This window comes from Macaca thibetana, chromosome 15 (assembly GCF_024542745.1).
Source record: "Macaca thibetana thibetana isolate TM-01 chromosome 15, ASM2454274v1, whole genome shotgun sequence".
Taxonomy (NCBI): domain Eukaryota; kingdom Metazoa; phylum Chordata; class Mammalia; order Primates; family Cercopithecidae; genus Macaca; species Macaca thibetana.
The window spans coordinates 7,557,445-7,576,455 of record NC_065592.1 but is presented as its reverse complement, the minus strand read 5'-3'; the positions used below and the strand labels follow the sequence as shown (position 1 = coordinate 7,576,455).

The 19,011-nt window shown below is 46.9% G+C and overlaps 2 protein-coding genes across 3 annotated transcripts in view; both read left to right on the top strand.

The window, feature by feature from the left end:
- Positions 1 to 19,011, top strand: part of AIF1L (allograft inflammatory factor 1 like) — an 803,784-nt gene that overhangs the window by 525,177 nt on the left and 259,596 nt on the right. The window lies entirely within an intron of this gene.
- Positions 1 to 19,011, top strand: part of ABL1 (ABL proto-oncogene 1, non-receptor tyrosine kinase) — a 185,201-nt gene that overhangs the window by 158,213 nt on the left and 7,977 nt on the right. For both annotated transcript variants that reach the window (XM_050759782.1, XM_050759783.1), the window contains exons 4-8: positions 1,938 to 2,210; positions 11,139 to 11,223; positions 11,861 to 12,038; positions 13,864 to 14,048; positions 17,726 to 17,878. In XM_050759782.1, the coding sequence (XP_050615739.1) occupies positions 1,938 to 2,210; positions 11,139 to 11,223; positions 11,861 to 12,038; positions 13,864 to 14,048; positions 17,726 to 17,878 (874 nt within the window). The remainder of the gene's footprint in view (positions 1 to 1,937; positions 2,211 to 11,138; positions 11,224 to 11,860; positions 12,039 to 13,863; positions 14,049 to 17,725; positions 17,879 to 19,011) is intronic.

Sequence of the window (19,011 nt, the reverse complement as noted above, 5' to 3'; positions counted from 1 at the left end):
GAATAAAAGTGGGGCCGCCATGTCCTATAAAGTCTTGCCATTCAGAGGCCCTGTCTTGCAGAGGGATAAGCCAGTGTCCCCAGGCCACAGTCCTTACACTAGGAGCAAGTTCCTTGTCTTTCTGGACAAGTTTTGCGTTTCTCAGAATTTTATTTTAGTAAGATTGTTACCAAAAGATTGTAACCCCAAAGTGTGTGCCTGTGGCTTGCCTAAGTTTTTGGAATTCACTTGTGTTATCTCCCCAAGCAAAACAAAAGAAAGAGAAACCCTTTTTACCTTCTTGAGGGTTGTCAGTGGGACTAATTTGCATATTTCTTTGCTACCTTCTTTTAAAAACATTTTTCTTATTTACTATTACAGACATACAGTAATGGTGCCTGACATAACCCACAGCCAAAGGCCTTGGCCTTGCTGCGTGTATTTCAGGCTTTTTCTTCCCTTTTCTTTTTTTTTAAGTAATAAGATACTACAGTTGTAGTCGGGCGCACTGGCTCACGCCTGTAATCCCAGCACTTTGGGAGGCCGAGGCAGGCAGATCATGAGGTCAGGAGATTGAGACCATCCTGGCTAACACTGCGAAACCCTGTCTCTACTAAAATTACAAAAAATTAGCCGGGCGTGGTAGTGGGCATCTGTCGTCCCAGCTACTCAGGAGGCTGAGGCAGGAGAATCGCTTGAACCCAGGAGGCAGAGGTTGCAGTGGGCCGAGATCGTGCCATTGCACTCTAGCCTGGGCTACACGGCTAGACTCCATTTCCAAAAAAAAAAAAAAAGATACTACAGCTGAAGCCTGATCCTGTTCCCTTTTCTCCCTCACGTCCTAAGCATTACCACTGTCCCAAATCTGTTCCTTCTTCCCATGTCTTTGCAGTTTGGGCAAGTCTTCTGAACGCCTAGTCGTGATTTTAAGTCTTCTTTCCACCTTCAGTGAAGGGTGGCTGCCCTGAGCAAGCCAGTAGATTCAGTTATGTGTCTGGAGTCCAGATGTTTTATGTGGATTTTCATGTGGAATTGTTTTTGGTAAGGAAGTATTCCCTTGCCACACCAATGAAAAGAGAAGAAAACAGGTAGCTGGCACCCCCTGCATTGCTGCTTTCTGCCAGCCTGCTCCTTCTCCTTCCTCTCCATCTCTGTTGTGTCCAGATGCAAACTCTACATGGAGGGTTTGACCCTAGGTCCTCACCTGCTGTGGCTCTCACACGAGGACTGAATGCTCATGTGTTGTAAATCCTTCCTTTTGCTTCCTCGTGTTGGATGTGTTTAGTGGTTTTCATCTTCTGATCACTATTTCATTCTAGGTTTATCCCTTTTAAATTATAAATTAAATAAATTCTTTGCTTTTCCTACCAGCAACTACCCACCAAGTTCTACTGTGTGTTAATTTAATCAACAGTTGTTTATTGAGTACTTACTACATGTTGATTTCCTGTACTCAACATTGGAATGAAAACAGCTTAAGGCTCTGCTTTCATGAAGCTTCCATGCTATTAGGTGGAGACAGACAGTAATTAAGCAGATAAACAGGAAATTATGAGCTAGTGGTGGGTCCATTGCTGAGAAGTAAGACAGGTGGTAGGATGACCTGTGCGGCATGATGACTTTAGATTGGATGGTTGGGGAAGACTTCACGGACATTAAAACTGGCCGTGGAACGGGAAGCAAGAACTGGGCATGGAAGATGAGGGGTTGGGAGATTTCAGGCAGAGGGAGCAGCAGCAGGTACAGAGGCCCTGAGGCCCTTTATTGTGCCTTTCTGCTTGAGCAAGTAACTTAGAGCACTCATAGAGAAAGACAGCAGCAGTGGTCTTCTAAACACTCTGTCCTGTGTGGAGAGCTGCTTATGTGAGGTTTTGCTGTGCAGTAGCCAAACTGGCTCACACGAGCTCTTTGAGCTTGCTTGTCTCTGTGGGCTGAAGGCTGTTCCCTGTTTCCTTCAGCTCTACGTCTCCTCCGAGAGCCGCTTCAACACCCTGGCCGAGTTGGTTCATCATCATTCGACAGTGGCCGACGGGCTCATCACCACGCTCCATTATCCAGCCCCCAAGCGCAACAAGCCCACCGTCTACGGTGTGTCCCCCAACTACGACAAGTGGGAGATGGAACGCACGGACATCACCATGAAGCACAAGCTGGGCGGGGGCCAGTACGGGGAGGTGTACGAGGGTGTGTGGAAGAAATACAGCCTGACGGTGGCCGTGAAGACCTTGAAGGTAGGCTGGGACCGCCGGGGCCGCCCAGGGTACTTCGCGGGGGCAAGGTGTCTACTGGCATTAGGCGATGCATCTGCCCGGAAGCCTACCTCCCGCCTGCTGTCCGAGCGCTTCATTGTCCGAGTGCCACAGAAATGACTTTTCCGTCTTACATCATCCGTGTGTCTTTGTAGGAGTGGAATCATTTTCATAGTCCGAGTGTGTTTCCACATATAGTGAGAGCTGACAAGCACGGAGGGGTTTTAGTGTAAAAAGATTAGTCATTTGGAGAAGTTTTCTCATTCTATGGCAAGATTCTTTTAAAGCCGTGGATTTCCATGCTGTTCGTGCGGCATGGAGATCACTTCCTACTGAGAGTTAAGGAGGAAAAAAAGATCTCTGAGTTTTGAAAGATTTAACCAAAATGCATTTGACTCTTCTGTGGATTTTTGTTGGCTGATTTGGAAGGCAGGTGCCCTGGGCATCCCCAGTGGGTTCCAATTCTGCAGCTGCCGAGACTCCTGCAGGCAGAGGTGGGAGTGCCCCCGCTAGAAAGGCGTCCAGGAAACTCGATTTTTACCAACTCAGATAGTCTGGTCTTTCTTGTTAACTGGGACTTTACCTCTCCACTAATGAATAGTGTTTGTAGTTTCCAGGCAGGTTTTTTTCTTCTTTTGAAGTTCTTTGAAACCCTTAGGACGCCAAGGGAAAGAAGTTTTCATTTTCAGCCCTCTGCGTTCTTCAAAATGTGTTCCAGGCTTTTTCCTGTGGCGAGGGTGTCCCCTAGTGTTGACTTACATTATTTCCACTTGTTTTAAATGAACTTTGATTACCTTGACCTGTGCACAGAAATCAACAGAGGGAGCCCCTTTTTAGAGCTATTAGAAAAGAACCGAAACATCCTCTGGGAAAAATAGAGCTTAATTTGTACACGTCTCAGAAGTCAGGTGCACACATTGAGACTGGTTGCAGCCACCTGCCTGCCTTTTAGGGACTCTCTGACTGACCTGATGCCTTCACCCAAAGACATAGTGAAATGGGAAGTATGATTTCTGGCTGGTATAAAGTGGCTGCTTTAGAGAAGAGATCACATTCTTTAGTCCTGGAAACCAAAGGTGGCTCCCTGATCTCTTGTTCAACTCGTGCCTGTCTTTGGGCAGGACTGGCACTGGGGTGGGGGCATGGTTTGGGTTACCTTAAGGACCCTGGATATTTCTCAGATAGGACTCTTTTCTTTTCTCTTTCTTTTTGAGACAGAGTCTTACTCTGTTGCCTGGGTTGGAGTGCAGTGGCATGATCTCAGCTCACTGCAACCTCTGCCCCCCAGGTTTAAGCAATTCTCCTTCCTCAGCCTCATGAGTAGCTGGGATTACAGGCACCTGCCACCACGCCCAGCTAATTTTTGTATTTTTAGTAGAGACGGGGTTTCACTCTGTTGGCCAGGCCAGTCTTGAACTCCTGACCTCAAGTGATCTGCCTACCGTGGCCTCCCAGAGTGCTGGGATTATAGGCATAAGCCACTACGCCCGGCCCTGGACTTTTTCTTAATTGAGTAAATATTTATCAAGTTCCTCATTTCTATTTGACGGTTCCTGGGCTCAACACTGGGATTAGAAAATGAATGGGACAGAGTTCTTCACCTGAGGCATGGCGTGGTCCAGGTAGTAGAAGCAAGAATTGCAGCACAGCAGTTCTCGGGACACCACCAGGGAGTGAATAAAGGAGGGACTGGGGGGCTGTGCAGGTGCCCCCCAGCTCCTTGGGTTGCACAGGGTTGAAGAGCAGACCCAAAAAATGGGGCTTGACTGGGTCAGCAAACTGAGAAAGGCCTAGATTTCAGCACACTTTTACCAGGATTTGTAAAACGAAGGAAGGTTCAACGTGCAAAATACACTAGATTTCAACCAGTAAAGGCTTGTCTGAAAACTTCCAAGATCAGGTTGTACAACGTGACATTTGAGGAAATGCTACTTCAGTAGATGATGCTGTGGCATTGTTTTCTGAACAACTGAAGGACACTCCAGAGGAGGGTACCTATTGGAGACCAGTATGGTTTGGGGGGTGGGTTTCTTATATATCACTGAATCTAAAGTGGGTGCCTTTCAGACTGTGCTTTACTAATAATATGTTACTCTGCTTTTAATTATACTTCTAATAATTTTTCCCAAGAGCCTAATTAACTTACGATCTCACAGTTGGTAAAGAATTACAGGATGTCATTGCGTGGATTTCTGTGGGCATTCACCTGGAGTGGTATCTAATTAGGGAAAAGGCAGTATGTCCCTTTCTGGAGGTGTGTTAACTGAAAATACGGTACTAAGCAGCTGCTAAATAAATCAGCCCTCCTTCCTCCCGGCCATGCGCAGATGGCCCTGCAGTATGTTGCCTATTTGCCAAATAAGATTAGTGTAAATATTGGGCATTTACCTTTGCTATAGAAGCTGAAATTGCCGGGCACGGTGGCTTACACCTGTAATCCCAGCACTTTGGAAGGCCAAGGCTGGTGGATTGCTTGAGCCCAGGAGTTCAAGACCAGCCTGGGCAACATGACAAAACTCTGCCTGTACAAAAAATACCAAAAAAATTAGCCAAGCCTGGTGGTACGTCTGTAGTCTGAGCTACAGGCTAGGACGTGGGAGGCTGACATGGGAGGATTACCTGAGCCCGGGAGGTTGAGGCTGTAGTGAGCTGTCATAGCGCCACTGCATTCCTGTCTGGGCAGCAGAGTGAGACTTGGCTCCAAAAAAAAAAAAAAAAAGCTGAAATCCTGGAGTGGATTCTAAATCATGGCAGCAGCTAACGTTCAGCTTTCATCACCCTTACTGTGTGCCTGGCAGAGGCCTCTGTGCTTACTACACGTTGCATCTCATTGAATCCTCACAACCTTAAGATCCTTCCAGGTTGAGCATCCTGAACCCTAAAATCCCAAATCCTAAATGTTCCCAAATCCAAAACTTTTTGAGCACTAGCATGCAGCTCAGAGGAAATGCATATTGGAACATTTCAGATTTTGGGTTTTCAAATTTGGGGTGTTCATCTGGTAATACAGTGCGGCAATCCCCAAATCTGCAAAGATCCGAGCTCTGAAACACTTGTAGTCCCAGGCCTTTCAGTTAAGGGACATTCACCCTGTATCAACATTTTAATGCTGAGAAAATGGAAGAGAGAGAGGTTAAGTGACTGACCTGGCATCACACAGCCAGAAGTGGCAGCATCAGGATTTGAACCGGGGCACTCAACTCGAGAGCTCAGCTCTTCTTTTTTTTAAATTGAACGCAGGTTCTTATTTCTCGAACACCGTAAAAAATGTACATAAGCCACAGTTATGCCTTTAAAAAAAAAATCACGTTTTCCCCCACCCTCCTCCCATCCAGCCTGTTTGTTTCCTATCGCTGGCTTCTCCAAGGACAGAGCCAGAGTCCTCCTTTGCCAGCAGGGGGAGCAAGGGCCTACTTTTAACCATGACTCCATAGTGAACAAGTAAAACAGCCTTGGGTCATGTACCTTTCAGGCAGAAGGAAGAGGGAAGAGAACAGGAAAAAAGGAGGACACTAGGCTGACCCCTGCAGATGGGAAACTGGAATTACAACAAAGGCTCATTGGGAACTGCACCCTTGAATTTTGACAGTATTGGGCAGGACATAGTCTTGCTATCTGTTAAAGGGAAGATGTGCTTAAGAAAACCAACAGTCAAGTGCAAGAAGCCCTAATTTTTTTGAGGTGGGGGATGGGGTCTCACTATGTTGCCCAGCTGGCCTCCAACTCCTGGCTCAAGCAGTCCTCCCACCTCAGCCTCCTGAATAGCAGGGATCACAGACTTGTGCCACTGTGCCCAGCTATGAGCCAGCAATTTTTAAATGAGCTGTATTCGGAGTTTGTACATCAGTGTTTTTTTTTTTTTTTTCTGTGAATCAGTTCTCTAAGTAATAGAATTTGGAAAAGACCACTGGTGATTGAGCTGTGGCATTTAGCTTGACTCGTGAGCTAACTGACAAATTTACTAAACAGTGGAAAATAATATACAGCATGTATTTTTTTGAATAAGTTATCCCGCCCTCGAGTTCTGTGTCTTTCCTAAGTCCGCATATGTGACAGACAGATCTCTGTCTTCTGTTGTCCACATCATGTGTTTTGGCAGTTGTTCCTTATCGATACACATAAGGTTGTCTTGTTTTTGTATGGATATATTTTAACATGTACCAACTTTCAGTGGGCCTTTGTCTTATTTCCAGTATTTTGCCCTCCTCTAAACAGCAGCACAGGGATTCCCCTCATTTGCATGTATGTTAAACTGTCCTGGTGGGTCAGCCTCCTGAAACTACCCGATCAGGGACCATGTGCATGTATGGCCTTGACCATACTGCCAGAGTACCTTCCAAGGAGTTTGTGTCATCAATTTGCACTCCCCAGTGGTGTTGAGAGAGTGCACGTTTCCTCCACCCAGCACAGTGTGTTTCGGTTTAATTTCTCCCAGGAAATGGGTGTCACTTGGGGAGCTCCAGAAAGAAGCCGAGAAGTAGGGCAGTCGTACACTTGGCAGTTGTACGCAGTGGCTCTCTGGCTGCACAAGGAGGGCCACGCATAGGGAGAGAGGCCATGCAGCTCAGAGCCTGCTGTTGCCAGGCTGCACTTACTCTTGAAAGACAGGCATTCCTTGCAGTGGGTTCTCCTCTGGCCAGGGAGATGAGTTCTGGGGGCTCCTCTGCGAGATGGTCTCTCTTGGGCTTTCCTCTTGAGCTTCAAGTCCCACGTTTGGAGTATGAACTGCCTTCCTCAGTCTAAGTCTGTCCAGTGTTTTGTTTTTGTTTTTGTTTTTGAGACGGAGTCTTGCCCTCTCGCCCAAGCTGGAGTACAGTGGCGCCATCTCAGCTCACTGCAAGCTCCGCCTCCCAGGTTCAAGCAATTCTCCTGCCTTGGCCTCCCAAGTAGCTGGGACTACAGGTGCATGTCACCACGCCTGGCTAATTTTTTGTACTTTTAGTAGAGGTGAGGTTTCACTGTGTTAGCCAGGATGGTCTCGATCTCCTGACCTCGTGATCCGCCCTGCTTGGCCTCCCAGAGTGCTGGGATTACAGGCGTGAGCCACGGCACCCGGCAGTCTCTTCAGTGTTTTTAGCCATGTTGATCCTGATTCATCTGATGGGTGAAGGAATATTGGAAATAGGGATAATCCCTGTGGTGTTTCACTGTGCCTGTAACCTCTCTCACCTAGCATTTGGTTAACCAGAAACAGATGTGGAAACTGATCTATCAGTAGATAATGGCCCTGCTCAGGGAGAGGGATCCCTGCTGAGAGCGAGACATTGAGAACCTGCTACACAGAAACTGCTGGAAGGCCAAGCCATTTCTTTTTTTTTTTTTTTCCCCCAGACAGAGTTTCACCCAGTTGCTCAGGCTGGAGTGCAGTGGCGTGATCTCGGTTCCTTGCAACGTCCTCCCGGGTTCAAGCAATTCTCCTGCCCGAGCCTCCCCAGTAGCTGGCATTACAGGCTCCTGCCACCACACCCAGCTAATTTTTGCATTTTTAGTAGAGACGTGGTTTCACCATGTGGCCAGGCTGGTCTCAAACTCCTGGCCTCAAGTGATCTGCCTGCCTTGGCCTCCCAGAGAGGCCAAGCCATTTCTAAAAACAGTGCTCTTTTTCATGCTGTAGAATACCTATGCTTGAGGGTGAGCAAAAAGGAGGAAACTGATTAGAAAATACCTGTGAGGGCTGGGCGTGGAGGCTCACACCTGTAATCCCAGCACTCTGGGAGGCCGAGGCGGGCGAATTACAAGGTCAGGAGATCAAGACCATCTTGGCTAACATGGTGAAAACCCGTCTCTACTAAAAATACAAAAAAAATTAGCTGGGTGTGGTGGTGGGCGCCTGTAGTCCCAGCTACAGGGGAGGCTAAGGCAGGAGAATGATGTGAATCCAGCAGGTGGAGCTTGCAGTGAGCTGAGATTGTGCCACTGCCCTCCAGTCTGGGCCAGAGTGAGACTCCATCGCAAAAAAAAAAAAAGAAATACCTGTGAGATGTTGAGTCTAGGAGAATGCATCTGTGAGAAGACAAACAACCCTAATATTCATTAAAGAACCAGCCTTTTGTTTTCTATGAGCTGTCTGTTCTGTCTACTCAGGAATAGAGATAAACTGCCTTACTAGTAATAAAAGCAAGCACCGCTGAGTGAGTGCTGGCCGCATTCCAGGAACTGCTCTTGGCACTCTGTGCACAAGGGAGATACTGACATTCTCTCTGTTGTGCAGATGAGAAAACAGACTCAGAGGGGTTGAGTAACTTACCATGGTCACACAGCAGCAGAGCGAAGTCAGTATAATTCACAAGTCATTCTCTTAACCACTCTGCCGTACCACCCAGAATATTCATTTGCATCTGAGCCAGCCCAGTCAGTCCATGCAAAGAGAGGCCAGTTGACTCATCTCCCTCCCTAACAAATACAGAAGAGAGCAGGCTGAAAATTCATAGCTTTCACTCAAAGTGTTTCCTTCACCCTCATTCATCCAAGTTAGTTTTATTTTACTATATAAAGAGAATTCTCTTCAACAAAACGATAGGAAATTTTTTAATGAAAGTAAAGGAATGTCACAGAATTGCATCAGGATATTTCCAGTTTAACACAACTACAAACGTAGGCTGTTTTGTTGTTGTTGTTGTTTTGGTTTTCTATTTTGAGGTGAAGTCTCACTCTGTCCCGCACGCTGAAGTGCAGTGGTGCAATCTCAGCTCACTGCAACCTCATCCTCCCAAATTCAAGTGATTCCCCTGCCTCAGCCTCCCAAGTAGCATGCGCCACCATGCCTGGTTAATTTTTTTATTTTTAGTAGAGATGGGGTTTCAACATGTTGGCCAGGTTGGTTCTGAACTCAGGTGATCCACCTTGGCCTCCCAAAGTGTTGAGATTATAGGTGTGAGCCACTGCACGCGGCTGCTGTTGTTAATAGTTAAAATTATAAATTGAACAAGGTCTGATTCCAGCAGGGGGAGACAAATTCACATTGATTTTTCTGTAAGAAAAGGAATTATTTGTACTTTCCTCCCGTGTGTGTTTTTGTGTATGTAAGAGAGAAAAGAGAGACAGATGAGAAGAGGGCTGCCTTTGAAAGCCATGTTCCTTTTGCATGTACATGCCTGTCAAGATTATTACTTGGTCTTTTAGAAGAGGGTCAGTAGCTATAAAAGCAAATGATATTTATGAAATGATTTCATTGTGTGTGGTTTATTATGTGGTCTTCAAAAAAGAAAAACCCCACTTGTTTAGAAAGCTTCCTTTGAGAGCTACTTTGTAACCATATTGTTGATCAAGCAAGATTCTTAAAGCCCCAGTCCTGTACATGAGCAGCATTGAATCCCCGGATGCTGGCAGGCATTCGCTGTCCAGCCTTTGACATTAGCATGTCACCCTGGTAAATCAAAGCACTCCATGCCAAAAACAGCATGGTCTGCTGAGCATGTTACGGAGCAGAGAGGGCTCAGAAGAATTAAACGGCCAATGGGGTGGCGGCAGGGGTGAGCTCTTTCCCCCTCGGACAGCTTGGCACAGTGACTACCAACGAGGTTTAATTGACATTAAGAGCAGCTCACCATTTTTAAAGAGCAATAAATTGTTTCCAAGTTTCAGCCTCTCAGAGCCCTGAGCTAAGAGATAATGGGCTGACACATAGCCTCATTGGTCACGCTTCACTTGTAAACAGGATTGGCCAAAGCAAGAAGGCTGTAAGTAAAGGTTGGCCCGTCCTCTGGAAGCTTCCTCCACAGCAGGGTGGGGAACTGGGGCAGCCACAGCAAGCAGGACCGTCAGGACACTGTGTTCTCCCAAAGGGGCCGGAACATATAAGGTTCTACGTTTAACAGAAAGTTGATCAAGCCTTCCTCTTTGGGTGCCTAATTTTTAAGCCATTCACTCTGTTTCACTGCACAGTCTTTCTCTCCAAACTCTGTTGAAACTTGGAGGCATCTCGCTTCCTCTCTTGGCCTTTGTAGCCAGGTTTTCGCAGCAAACAGACCATATCATTTAACACCCACCTGCTTCTTGTTCTGATGGTTGGCTCAGTGGACAGTAGCATTTTTTAAGTCAAAAAGAGGCTTAGTGATGTAGGCCAAGGTCAAGGCTCTGTGTGATGGGCTCTCCCCAGGGCTCAGTGCCACGGCACTTCAGACTTGACCCCAGACTGAAAAGATGAGAGGAGCTGTAGAAGTCACGGCCTGTCTGTGCTGGGCCCATGCTCCTATCTTTTTCTCCCCCTTGGCATTTAGATACTGTGGACTTGTTAAAATGTGACATGTACTGATGATCGTTGTGAATTTGTTGGTAGGGGAGCTGCTGGTGAGGATGATTTTAGACTTTGAGTAATTGACCTGACAGACAGGGATGACTGCTTCATTAAGAGCCCACCACCACGTGCCAGAACAGTTCAACATCCTCTGTTGCTACCATACTTCGAGACTTCGTTCTTCGTGATGCAATATCTCTTTCTTGTCATCAGGGTCTCTTCCCTTAAATCAGGTGCATCTCAGATTCTTCAGGTGATGTTTTTTAGGGTGAGTGTGTTAGCACCCCTTGGAAACCAGATTCCCCAGGGAAAGAGTGCCACATCTGTGGTGTTTGCCTGTATAGCTCTCCCACGCCACCACGAACTCCAAGAGGTGGGGAAGCACATGTGGCCTGCCTAGCAGGCACCAGAAGCAGGTTGTCTGTACATGCAAGCCAGCTTTGCCCTGTTGCCCTGGGGGAGAATTGAAAAGTTTGTCCCCAAAGGGGAAAATTCTTTGTGCCATCAGGTTGCTGTTCAGCTGTCATGGAACCTGTCTGCAACAATGTGGCTGTCACAAAAGGCAGCCCAGGACAAGTGTGCGCTGGAGCTCCATTTTGCGTTAACCATTCCAGTACTTACCCACTGAAAAGCACTTCCTGAAATAATTTCACCCTCGTTTTTTCCTTCTGCAGGAGGACACCATGGAGGTGGAAGAGTTCTTGAAAGAAGCTGCAGTCATGAAAGAGATCAAACACCCTAACCTGGTGCAGCTCCTTGGTGAGTAAGCTTGGGGCTGTGAAGAGAGGGTCTCACACCACACCTCCAGGGTGACACAGGTGCTGGAGAAGAAGCACAGGTGGCTCACTGCATGAAACTCACTGGAACGCTTGAGCTCTGCTGACGTTCAGCCGCCAGTAAAATGAGGCCTGTATGGGATGGGTGTGTGCGTGTGTGCACGTACGCACATGTATGTAAGAGAGAGAGAATGTGATTATTTTAAGTGGATACCTAAAAGCAGTCAAATGCAAATCTGAAATTAGTTTCTGAAACTTTCCAGAGTTTTCTCACTGAAGTGATTCTGTGAGTAGACATATAACCATCAGATATAACCATTTGGGGCTAAACTGATGGTGGTGAAGATCATTTGAGGTAGGGCCAGGTCTGCTTCTGAATTCTGTGGCAGCCTCTCCCTGTGTAAATTCAAGTTCACTGGCTTGAGAAGAAGAAAAGAGGCTGGCCATGTCCCTCCCACATGAGCCCAGTCTCAGGACACAGGTGCTTGGGACCATGTTGGAAGTTGGGCCCAGGACTTAGAAACAGAGTCAGTATCCTTCAGAAGGCTTTTTCTTTAGACAGTTGTTTGTTCAGTCGGGAGTGGAGCCACGTGCTGAAGTCCTTGGTATCTTGTTGGCAGGGGTCTGCACCCGGGAGCCCCCGTTCTATATCATCACCGAATTCATGACCTACGGGAACCTGCTGGACTACCTGAGGGAGTGCAACCGGCAGGAGGTGAACGCCGTGGTGCTACTGTACATGGCCACTCAGATCTCGTCAGCCATGGAATACCTGGAGAAGAAAAACTTCATCCACAGGTAGGGGCCTGGCCAGGCAGCCTGTACCACGGAGTCGCAGGGCGTGGAGCCGGGCAGCCTTTTACAAAAAGCCCCAGCCTTGGAGGTCTCAGGGTACAGCTTCTAACCTCAGTGCTGGCAACACATTGAACCTTGGAACAAAGGCAAACACTAGGCTCCTGGCAAAGCCAGCTTTGGGCATGTGTCCAGGGCTAAATTCAGCCAGGCCTAGACCTGGACCAGTGGAGCAGCTAATCCCCGGAGTAAGAAATACTTCATTTTTGAACCATTTTGGGCTAAGTGGAATATTAAATGAAGTTCATAAAAGGCGTCCTTCCTAATAATCACAGCCCCTCTGAAAGAGAGTGCTCATTGTTCCTCCGCGGCCAGCGTCCATCAGTAATGGCCTCTTCCTGGGAGCCGCTGGCATTGCTTTTACACAAACTCATGGGAACAACCAATACATGGCTTTTGTTTTTTAGTGTGTGTGGTTTTTTTTCCTGCTTTCTCTTTATTATCTTTTCATTCTCCACTTGCTGTCCTCGGGTTCAGGGATGTTTCCACAATTGTCAGAATTGTATATATGGAGGTCTAAATTAAGCGTCTTTGCTGTTTTAAACCCTGAAGTGTTTTGACCTTCAAATGTGCCACAATTATCTCGGTCTTCAAATTCTTTGCTAGTGGAAATGGCTTCCTAGCAAAGCGACAGCCTGTGCAGGACAATGCCTGATGGGCTTTGCTGGCGTCTTTTATATGAGATGTTCTCCACACCACCACTGTGACCTTTCCTTCCCAATTAGCTCAAGTATGAAACCTCTACATGAGATTTCATAGCAAGGAATAAGGGTAGCATGTGTGAAATGCTGGCAGCTCCTTGTAAGACAGATTTTCTATGCTCCACGAGAGCCTGATCCAGATACCCCTGGCTTTCAGGAAAGTGAACCCTCTGATGCTGCAAACTGAGATTGCTTGACTTCTGGTTTGCTTGGCACGGCCAGGTCTGTTCCTTCTTCATTCAAGCGAACTTAAAATGCTTTACCAAAATCCTCTTAGGCACAACTCTTCTGTATTTAATTTCACTCTCGTTGCTGACGATCAGGCTATCTCGTGCACCATCGCCTCAAGCTGCTGCCTCCTGTCATTCCCCTCTTCCCGCTTGCCTTGTGATTTCATGGTTAATGTTCATGAACCAAAGATTAGATTCCTACCTCCCTGGGAGAATCAGGAAGTGAGAGGAAACAGATTATACAGGAGAGCGTTTTTAGGATACATTTGGGTACACATCAGGAAGAAAGAGGGAAGTAGGAAACACAGTTTGGGTAAAGAATGTCATGGGCTTTGTTTTATTTTGTCCCATCAAGTCTGGATAGGACAAGTGGAGATGCACTCTGATAAAAGTTTCTTGCAATCAAAGACTGGGCTAAGTGTTTGTCTCTGTGCCTGGCATAGAGTAGCAATAACTGCACTTAATATTCTCGACACATCAATCAAAGCATTTAGCATATTAATTAATTACACTCACAGCAGCCCTAAGAGGTGGGTGCCATTATTATCGTCTTCATTTTACGGATGAGGTAACTGAGTCCCAAGGTAATTAACTTGCTCCAGGTCATGGGGCCAGGGAGCCCGCTCCCAGCACCAGCCTCTCGCCATGTTGGGATCTATCTCAAGGTGTGTTTGCTGAGAGGCTGGCACTGTGTTAATTGCAGTGGGCATTAATACAAATTTCCAGGGCACTGGACTCAATCTTCCCATTGTCAGCATTGCAGCTTTGCTCAACAGTGGTGGATTTGTGAAGTGGAAAGTTGGCCAGGAGCTCTCATGGGTGAACATTTTTCTTTCTTAGAGATCTTGCTGCCCGAAACTGCCTGGTAGGGGAGAACCACTTGGTGAAGGTAGCTGATTTTGGCCTGAGCAGGTTGATGACAGGGGACACCTACACAGCCCATGCCGGAGCCAAGTTCCCCATCAAATGGACTGCACCCGAGAGCCTGGCCTACAACAAGTTCTCCATCAAGTCCGACGTCTGGGGTAAGGGTTGCTGCTGCACTGAAGTGGTCCTTCCTGGCTACGGGAGGGGTTTTTTTTTGGTTTTTTTTTTTTTTTTCTGCCTCTTTCTTGCTCTTCCCTTTTTTTTCCCTTTTTTTCTTGCTCTTCCTTTCTTTTTGTTTTTTTGAGAGGGAGTCTCACTCTGTCACCCAGGCTGGAGTGCAGTGGTACAATCTTGGCTCAGTGCAGCCTCTGCCTCCCAGGTTCAAGCAATTCTCCTGCCTCAGTGTCTTGAGTAGCTGGGATTATAGGCGCCCGTCACCATGCCCAGCTAATTTTTGGTATTTTTAGTAGAGATGGGGTTTCACCATGTTGGCCAGGCTGGTCTAGAACTCCTGACCTCAGGTGATCCACCTGCCTTGGCCTCCCAAAGTGCTGGGATTACGGGTGTGAGCCACTGCACCCAGCCACCTTTTTTTTTTTTTTTTAAACCTTTGGCCTGAGGTCCAAATATGGTGCACAGTGTATCTGCTGATCTGTCTGTTAAAACAGTGTCCTCTGTGAGCCCCCTCTCCATGTCTTTATTTCCCTTGCTGTTTGTTTATTGAAGAAACCATCATTTGTTCCGCAGAGTTTCTTACGTTCTGAGTTTTGCCCATTGTCTCCAATGGTGTGATTTAATGTTCCTCTGGCTTCTGTATTCCTAGTTAAGGGTGGCTGAATCTGGACAGCCTCATCACATTCAGGTTTGACTGTTTTTCTTTTAGTAAGAGTGGATCAGAAGAGATGGTGTGCCCTTCCATCAGTAGACATAAAATGCTTGATTTTCTTTCTTTTTGTTTTTGTTTTTGTTTTGTTTTGTTTTTTTGAGACGGAGTTTCGCTCTTGTTGCCCAGGCTGGAGTATAGTAGCACAATCTCGGCTCGCTGCAACCTCTGCCTTCCGGTTTCAAGTGATTCTCCTGAGTAGCTGGGATTACAGGTGCCTGCCACCACCCCTGACTAATTTTTGCATTTTTAGTAGAGGCAGGGGTTTTACCATGTTGGCCAGGATGGTCTCGAACTCCTGACCTCGTGATGTGCCCACCTCGGTCTCCCAGAGTGCTGGGATACAGCTGTGAGCCACTGCGCCCGGCCCCAAAATGCTTGATTTTCTATCTTTTTAAAATTTTTTTGAGTAATTTTTAGCAGTTATTGATATACAGTGCCTAGATCCAATAGTTTACTAGGTGTTGCCAGATGGGAATTCTCTAATTCTGTCATTCCTATTCAGTTGTTAGTGGAATACTTGTATGAGGAGAAACGGTTCCTCATCTCTTTGGTTACTCAGTGGTACAGTTCATATAGGAAGAGCAGGATCAATTCTTGCTTCTTTGGTTTTATTTACCAGTTCTTTTTTTTTTTTTTTGAGATGGAGTCTCGCTCTGTCGCCCAGGCTGGAGTGCAGTGGCCGGATCTCAGCTCACTGCAAGCTCCGCATCCCGGGTTTACGCCATTCTCCTGCCTCAGCCTCCCAAGTAGCTGGGACTACAGGTGCCCGCCACCTCGCCCGGCTAGTTTTTTGTATTTTTTAGTAGAGATGGGGTTTCACCGTGTTAGCCAGGATGGTCTCGATCTCCTGACCTCGTGATCCACCCGTCTCGGCCTCCCAAAGTGCTGGGATTACAGGCTTGAGCCACCGTGCCCGGCCTTTTACCAGTTCTTTTTTTTTTTTTTTTTGAGGCGGAGTCTCGCTCTGTCGCCCAGGCTGGAGTGCAGTGGCCGGATCTCAGCTCACTGCAAGCTCCGCCTCCCGGGTTCCCGCCATTCTCCTGCCTCAGCCTCCCGCGTAGCTGGGACTACAGGCGCCGCCACCACGCCCAGCTAATTTTTTGTATTTTTAGTAGAGACGGGGTTTCACTGTGTTAGCCAGGATGGTCTCGATCTCCTGACCTCGTGATCCGCCCGTCTCGGCCTCCCAAAGTGCTGGGATTACAGGCTTGAGCCACCGCGCCTGGCCTACCAGTTCTTAAAATAACAAATTAGTTTCTTTTTTTTGGAGACAGTCTTGCTTTGTCACACAGGCTGTAGCATGATCTCAGCTCACTGCAACCTCCGCCTCCTGTGTTTCAAGCAATTCTTCTGCCTTAGTCTCCCAAGTAACTGGGATTGCAGGTGCCTGCCACCACTCCAGGCTAATTTTTTTTGTATTTTTAGTAAAGATGGGGCTTCACCATGTTGCCCAGGCTGGTCCTGAACTTCTGAGCTCAGACAATCTGCCCACCTTGGCCTCCCAAAGTGCTGGGATTATAGGCATGAGCCACCATGCCCTGCCACAGGTTATTTTTTTTTTTGTTTTGTTTTGTTTTTTTTTTTTTTTTTGAGATGATGTCTCCCTCTGTCGCCCAGGCGGGAGTGCAGTGGTGCGATCTCAGCTCACTGCAAGCTCCGCCTCCAGGGTTCACGCCTTTCTCCTGCCTCAGCCTCCCGAGTAGCTGAGACTACGGGCGCCCGCCACCACGGCCGGCTAAATTTTTTTGTATTTTTAGTAGAGACGGGGTTTCACCGCATTAGCCAGGATGGTCTCAATCTCCTGACCTCGTGATCCGCCCGCCTCGGCCTCCCAAAGTGCACAAGTTAGTTTCTTAATACCCTTCAGTGGTGGCCAATTAGGTTTTTGTTGTTGTCATTTGTGGTATTATTATGAACTCTCAGATTTATATATATTTGATGTGTTTCAATCCACTGCGGTTATTTTCCCTGTTGATACTCAGATTGTCTCATCTTGGCCAGTGGGAACTTCACATTAGCTCCTAGTCATTTTGACATTACCTGTGTAGTTTTCTGTGATATCCATGCCCTCAAATGACAAGATTATTGCAGGTTCATTCTGTGCCCCAGGCCTGAATCACCCGTTTCTCCAAGGAATCTTACCCTTTAATGGGAAATGGAATTTCAAGGCAATAATCTGAGATTTCAAAACATTCGAAGATTTTGTAAGATTTTTATGAAATGTTTAGAGTTAGAAGGGGCTTTGGAGATAGTCTTGTGCACCCGGAAAGCAGTGGTGGCCAGTTAGGCACAGAGCTGGTTGGTCACAGAGCTATGAGTTAACATGGCCGGCTGACTTCCAGTGCCAGTTTCCTTCTACCACATATCCCGGCAAGATGGTCACATTACCTAAAATACCCCACAGGGTCTGATAACTCATCTTCTGCCCTCCTCCAGCATGTTTGTCTGTGGGGTAAGTTTACTGAGTCTTGTTCTGTCCTGGTGTTTTTTTTTTTTTTTTTTTTTTTTTTTTTTTTTGAGACAGAGTCTTGCTCTTGTCGCCCAGGCTGGAGCAATCTCGGCTCACTGCAACCTCCGCCTCCCAGATTCAAGCGATTCTCCTGCCTCAGCCTCCGAAGTAGCCAGGACGACTGCTGTGCACCAACACACCTGGCTAATTTTGTATTTTTAGTAGAGATGGGGTTTTGCCATGTTGGCCAGGGTGGTCTTGAACTCCTGACCTCAAACGATCCTCCCACCCCAGCCTCCCAAAGTGCTGGGATTACAGGCGTGAGCAACTGCACCCGGCCTTGTCCTGGTCTTCTGATGATAAAGAGTCTGGTAAAATGTCAGAGCCTGGGCTGCTGCTGGGGCCATCCCTTCTGAGGTCTGCTGCAGATGTAACCGATTTTAAATGTAGTGTAGTGAAATGCTACACATCTTGAACAGCCTCTTTCGGTTTTCTTTCAGCATTTGGAGTATTGCTTTGGGAAATTGCTACCTATGGCATGTCCCCTTACCCGGGAATTGACCTGTCCCAGGTGTATGAGCTGCTGGAGAAGGACTACCGCATGGAGCGCCCAGAAGGCTGCCCAGAGAAGGTCTATGAACTCATGCGAGCATGTAAGCCTTCCTCAGCCTGTTCTCACAAGTATATGTGGGCATTCCAGGAAATTCCAACTATGCAGGAGTGTGTACACAAAGTTGAAAGTTTTTCCATGAGCCCTCTCCATTCCAGTTCTTCAGAAGCAGCTAATGTAGCCATTTGATACCTATTGATCTTTATTTACAGATAGATATTATGTGCATGACTTGTCTTTTAAAGCAAAAATGGTATTGATAGTTACCAAACCTGGGTGTATTCCTAAATACAGATTCCTGGGTCCTACCTTCAGACCTTCTGCTATAGTAGCTAAGCTCACAAGGTGATTTTTTTTTTTTTTTTTTTTTTTTTGAGACGGAGTTTCAACGCTCTTGTTGCCTAGGCTGGAGTGCAATGGCACAATCTTGGCTCACTTCAACCTCCACCTCCCTGGTTCAAGCGATTCTCCTGCCTCAGCCTCCCGAGTAGCTGGGATTACAGGCATGCGCCACCACGCCTGGCTAATTTCGTATTTTTAGTAGAGTTGGGGTTTCTCCATGTTGGTCAGGCTGGTCTCCAACTCCCGACCTCAGGTGATCCGCCCGCCTCAGCCTCTCAAAGTGCTGGGATTACAGGCGTGAGCCACTGCACCCGGCCGTGAGGTAATTTTTATCCAGTCGTTTTTTTCTAATTCCATATATGTTATCTGTACTGTGCACACACAGGATGTTTTCATATATCTTAGAAGGTATTTATACGGCCATTTCTTACACTGTTTTCCCACATGTCCATGTATTCAGATCTCTCCCTCTCCCCACCTCTTATTTATATGTAGCTGCCTAGCACTCCATTAAATGATTTCACTCATTCATCCGGTCCTCTTTTGATGTGCATTGGTTGTTTTACACATTTGTTTGATTTTTGCCATTATAAACAAAGCAGAAACAAATACTCATGTACACGAATCTCTGGGCACTTTGGCTGGTATTTCTAAAAGTTGAACTGTTGATTCAAAGAACTACGTGGATTTTAAATTTTGATAAATTTTACCAAACTGTTAAAAAAGGTTATGCCATTGTATACTCCAATTAGATGGGTATGGGAGTGACTGCTCCTGGTCCCCAGTACTAGGCTTTTTTAGTCTGTTTAGTCCTCATGTTAGTCTCATTTTCGT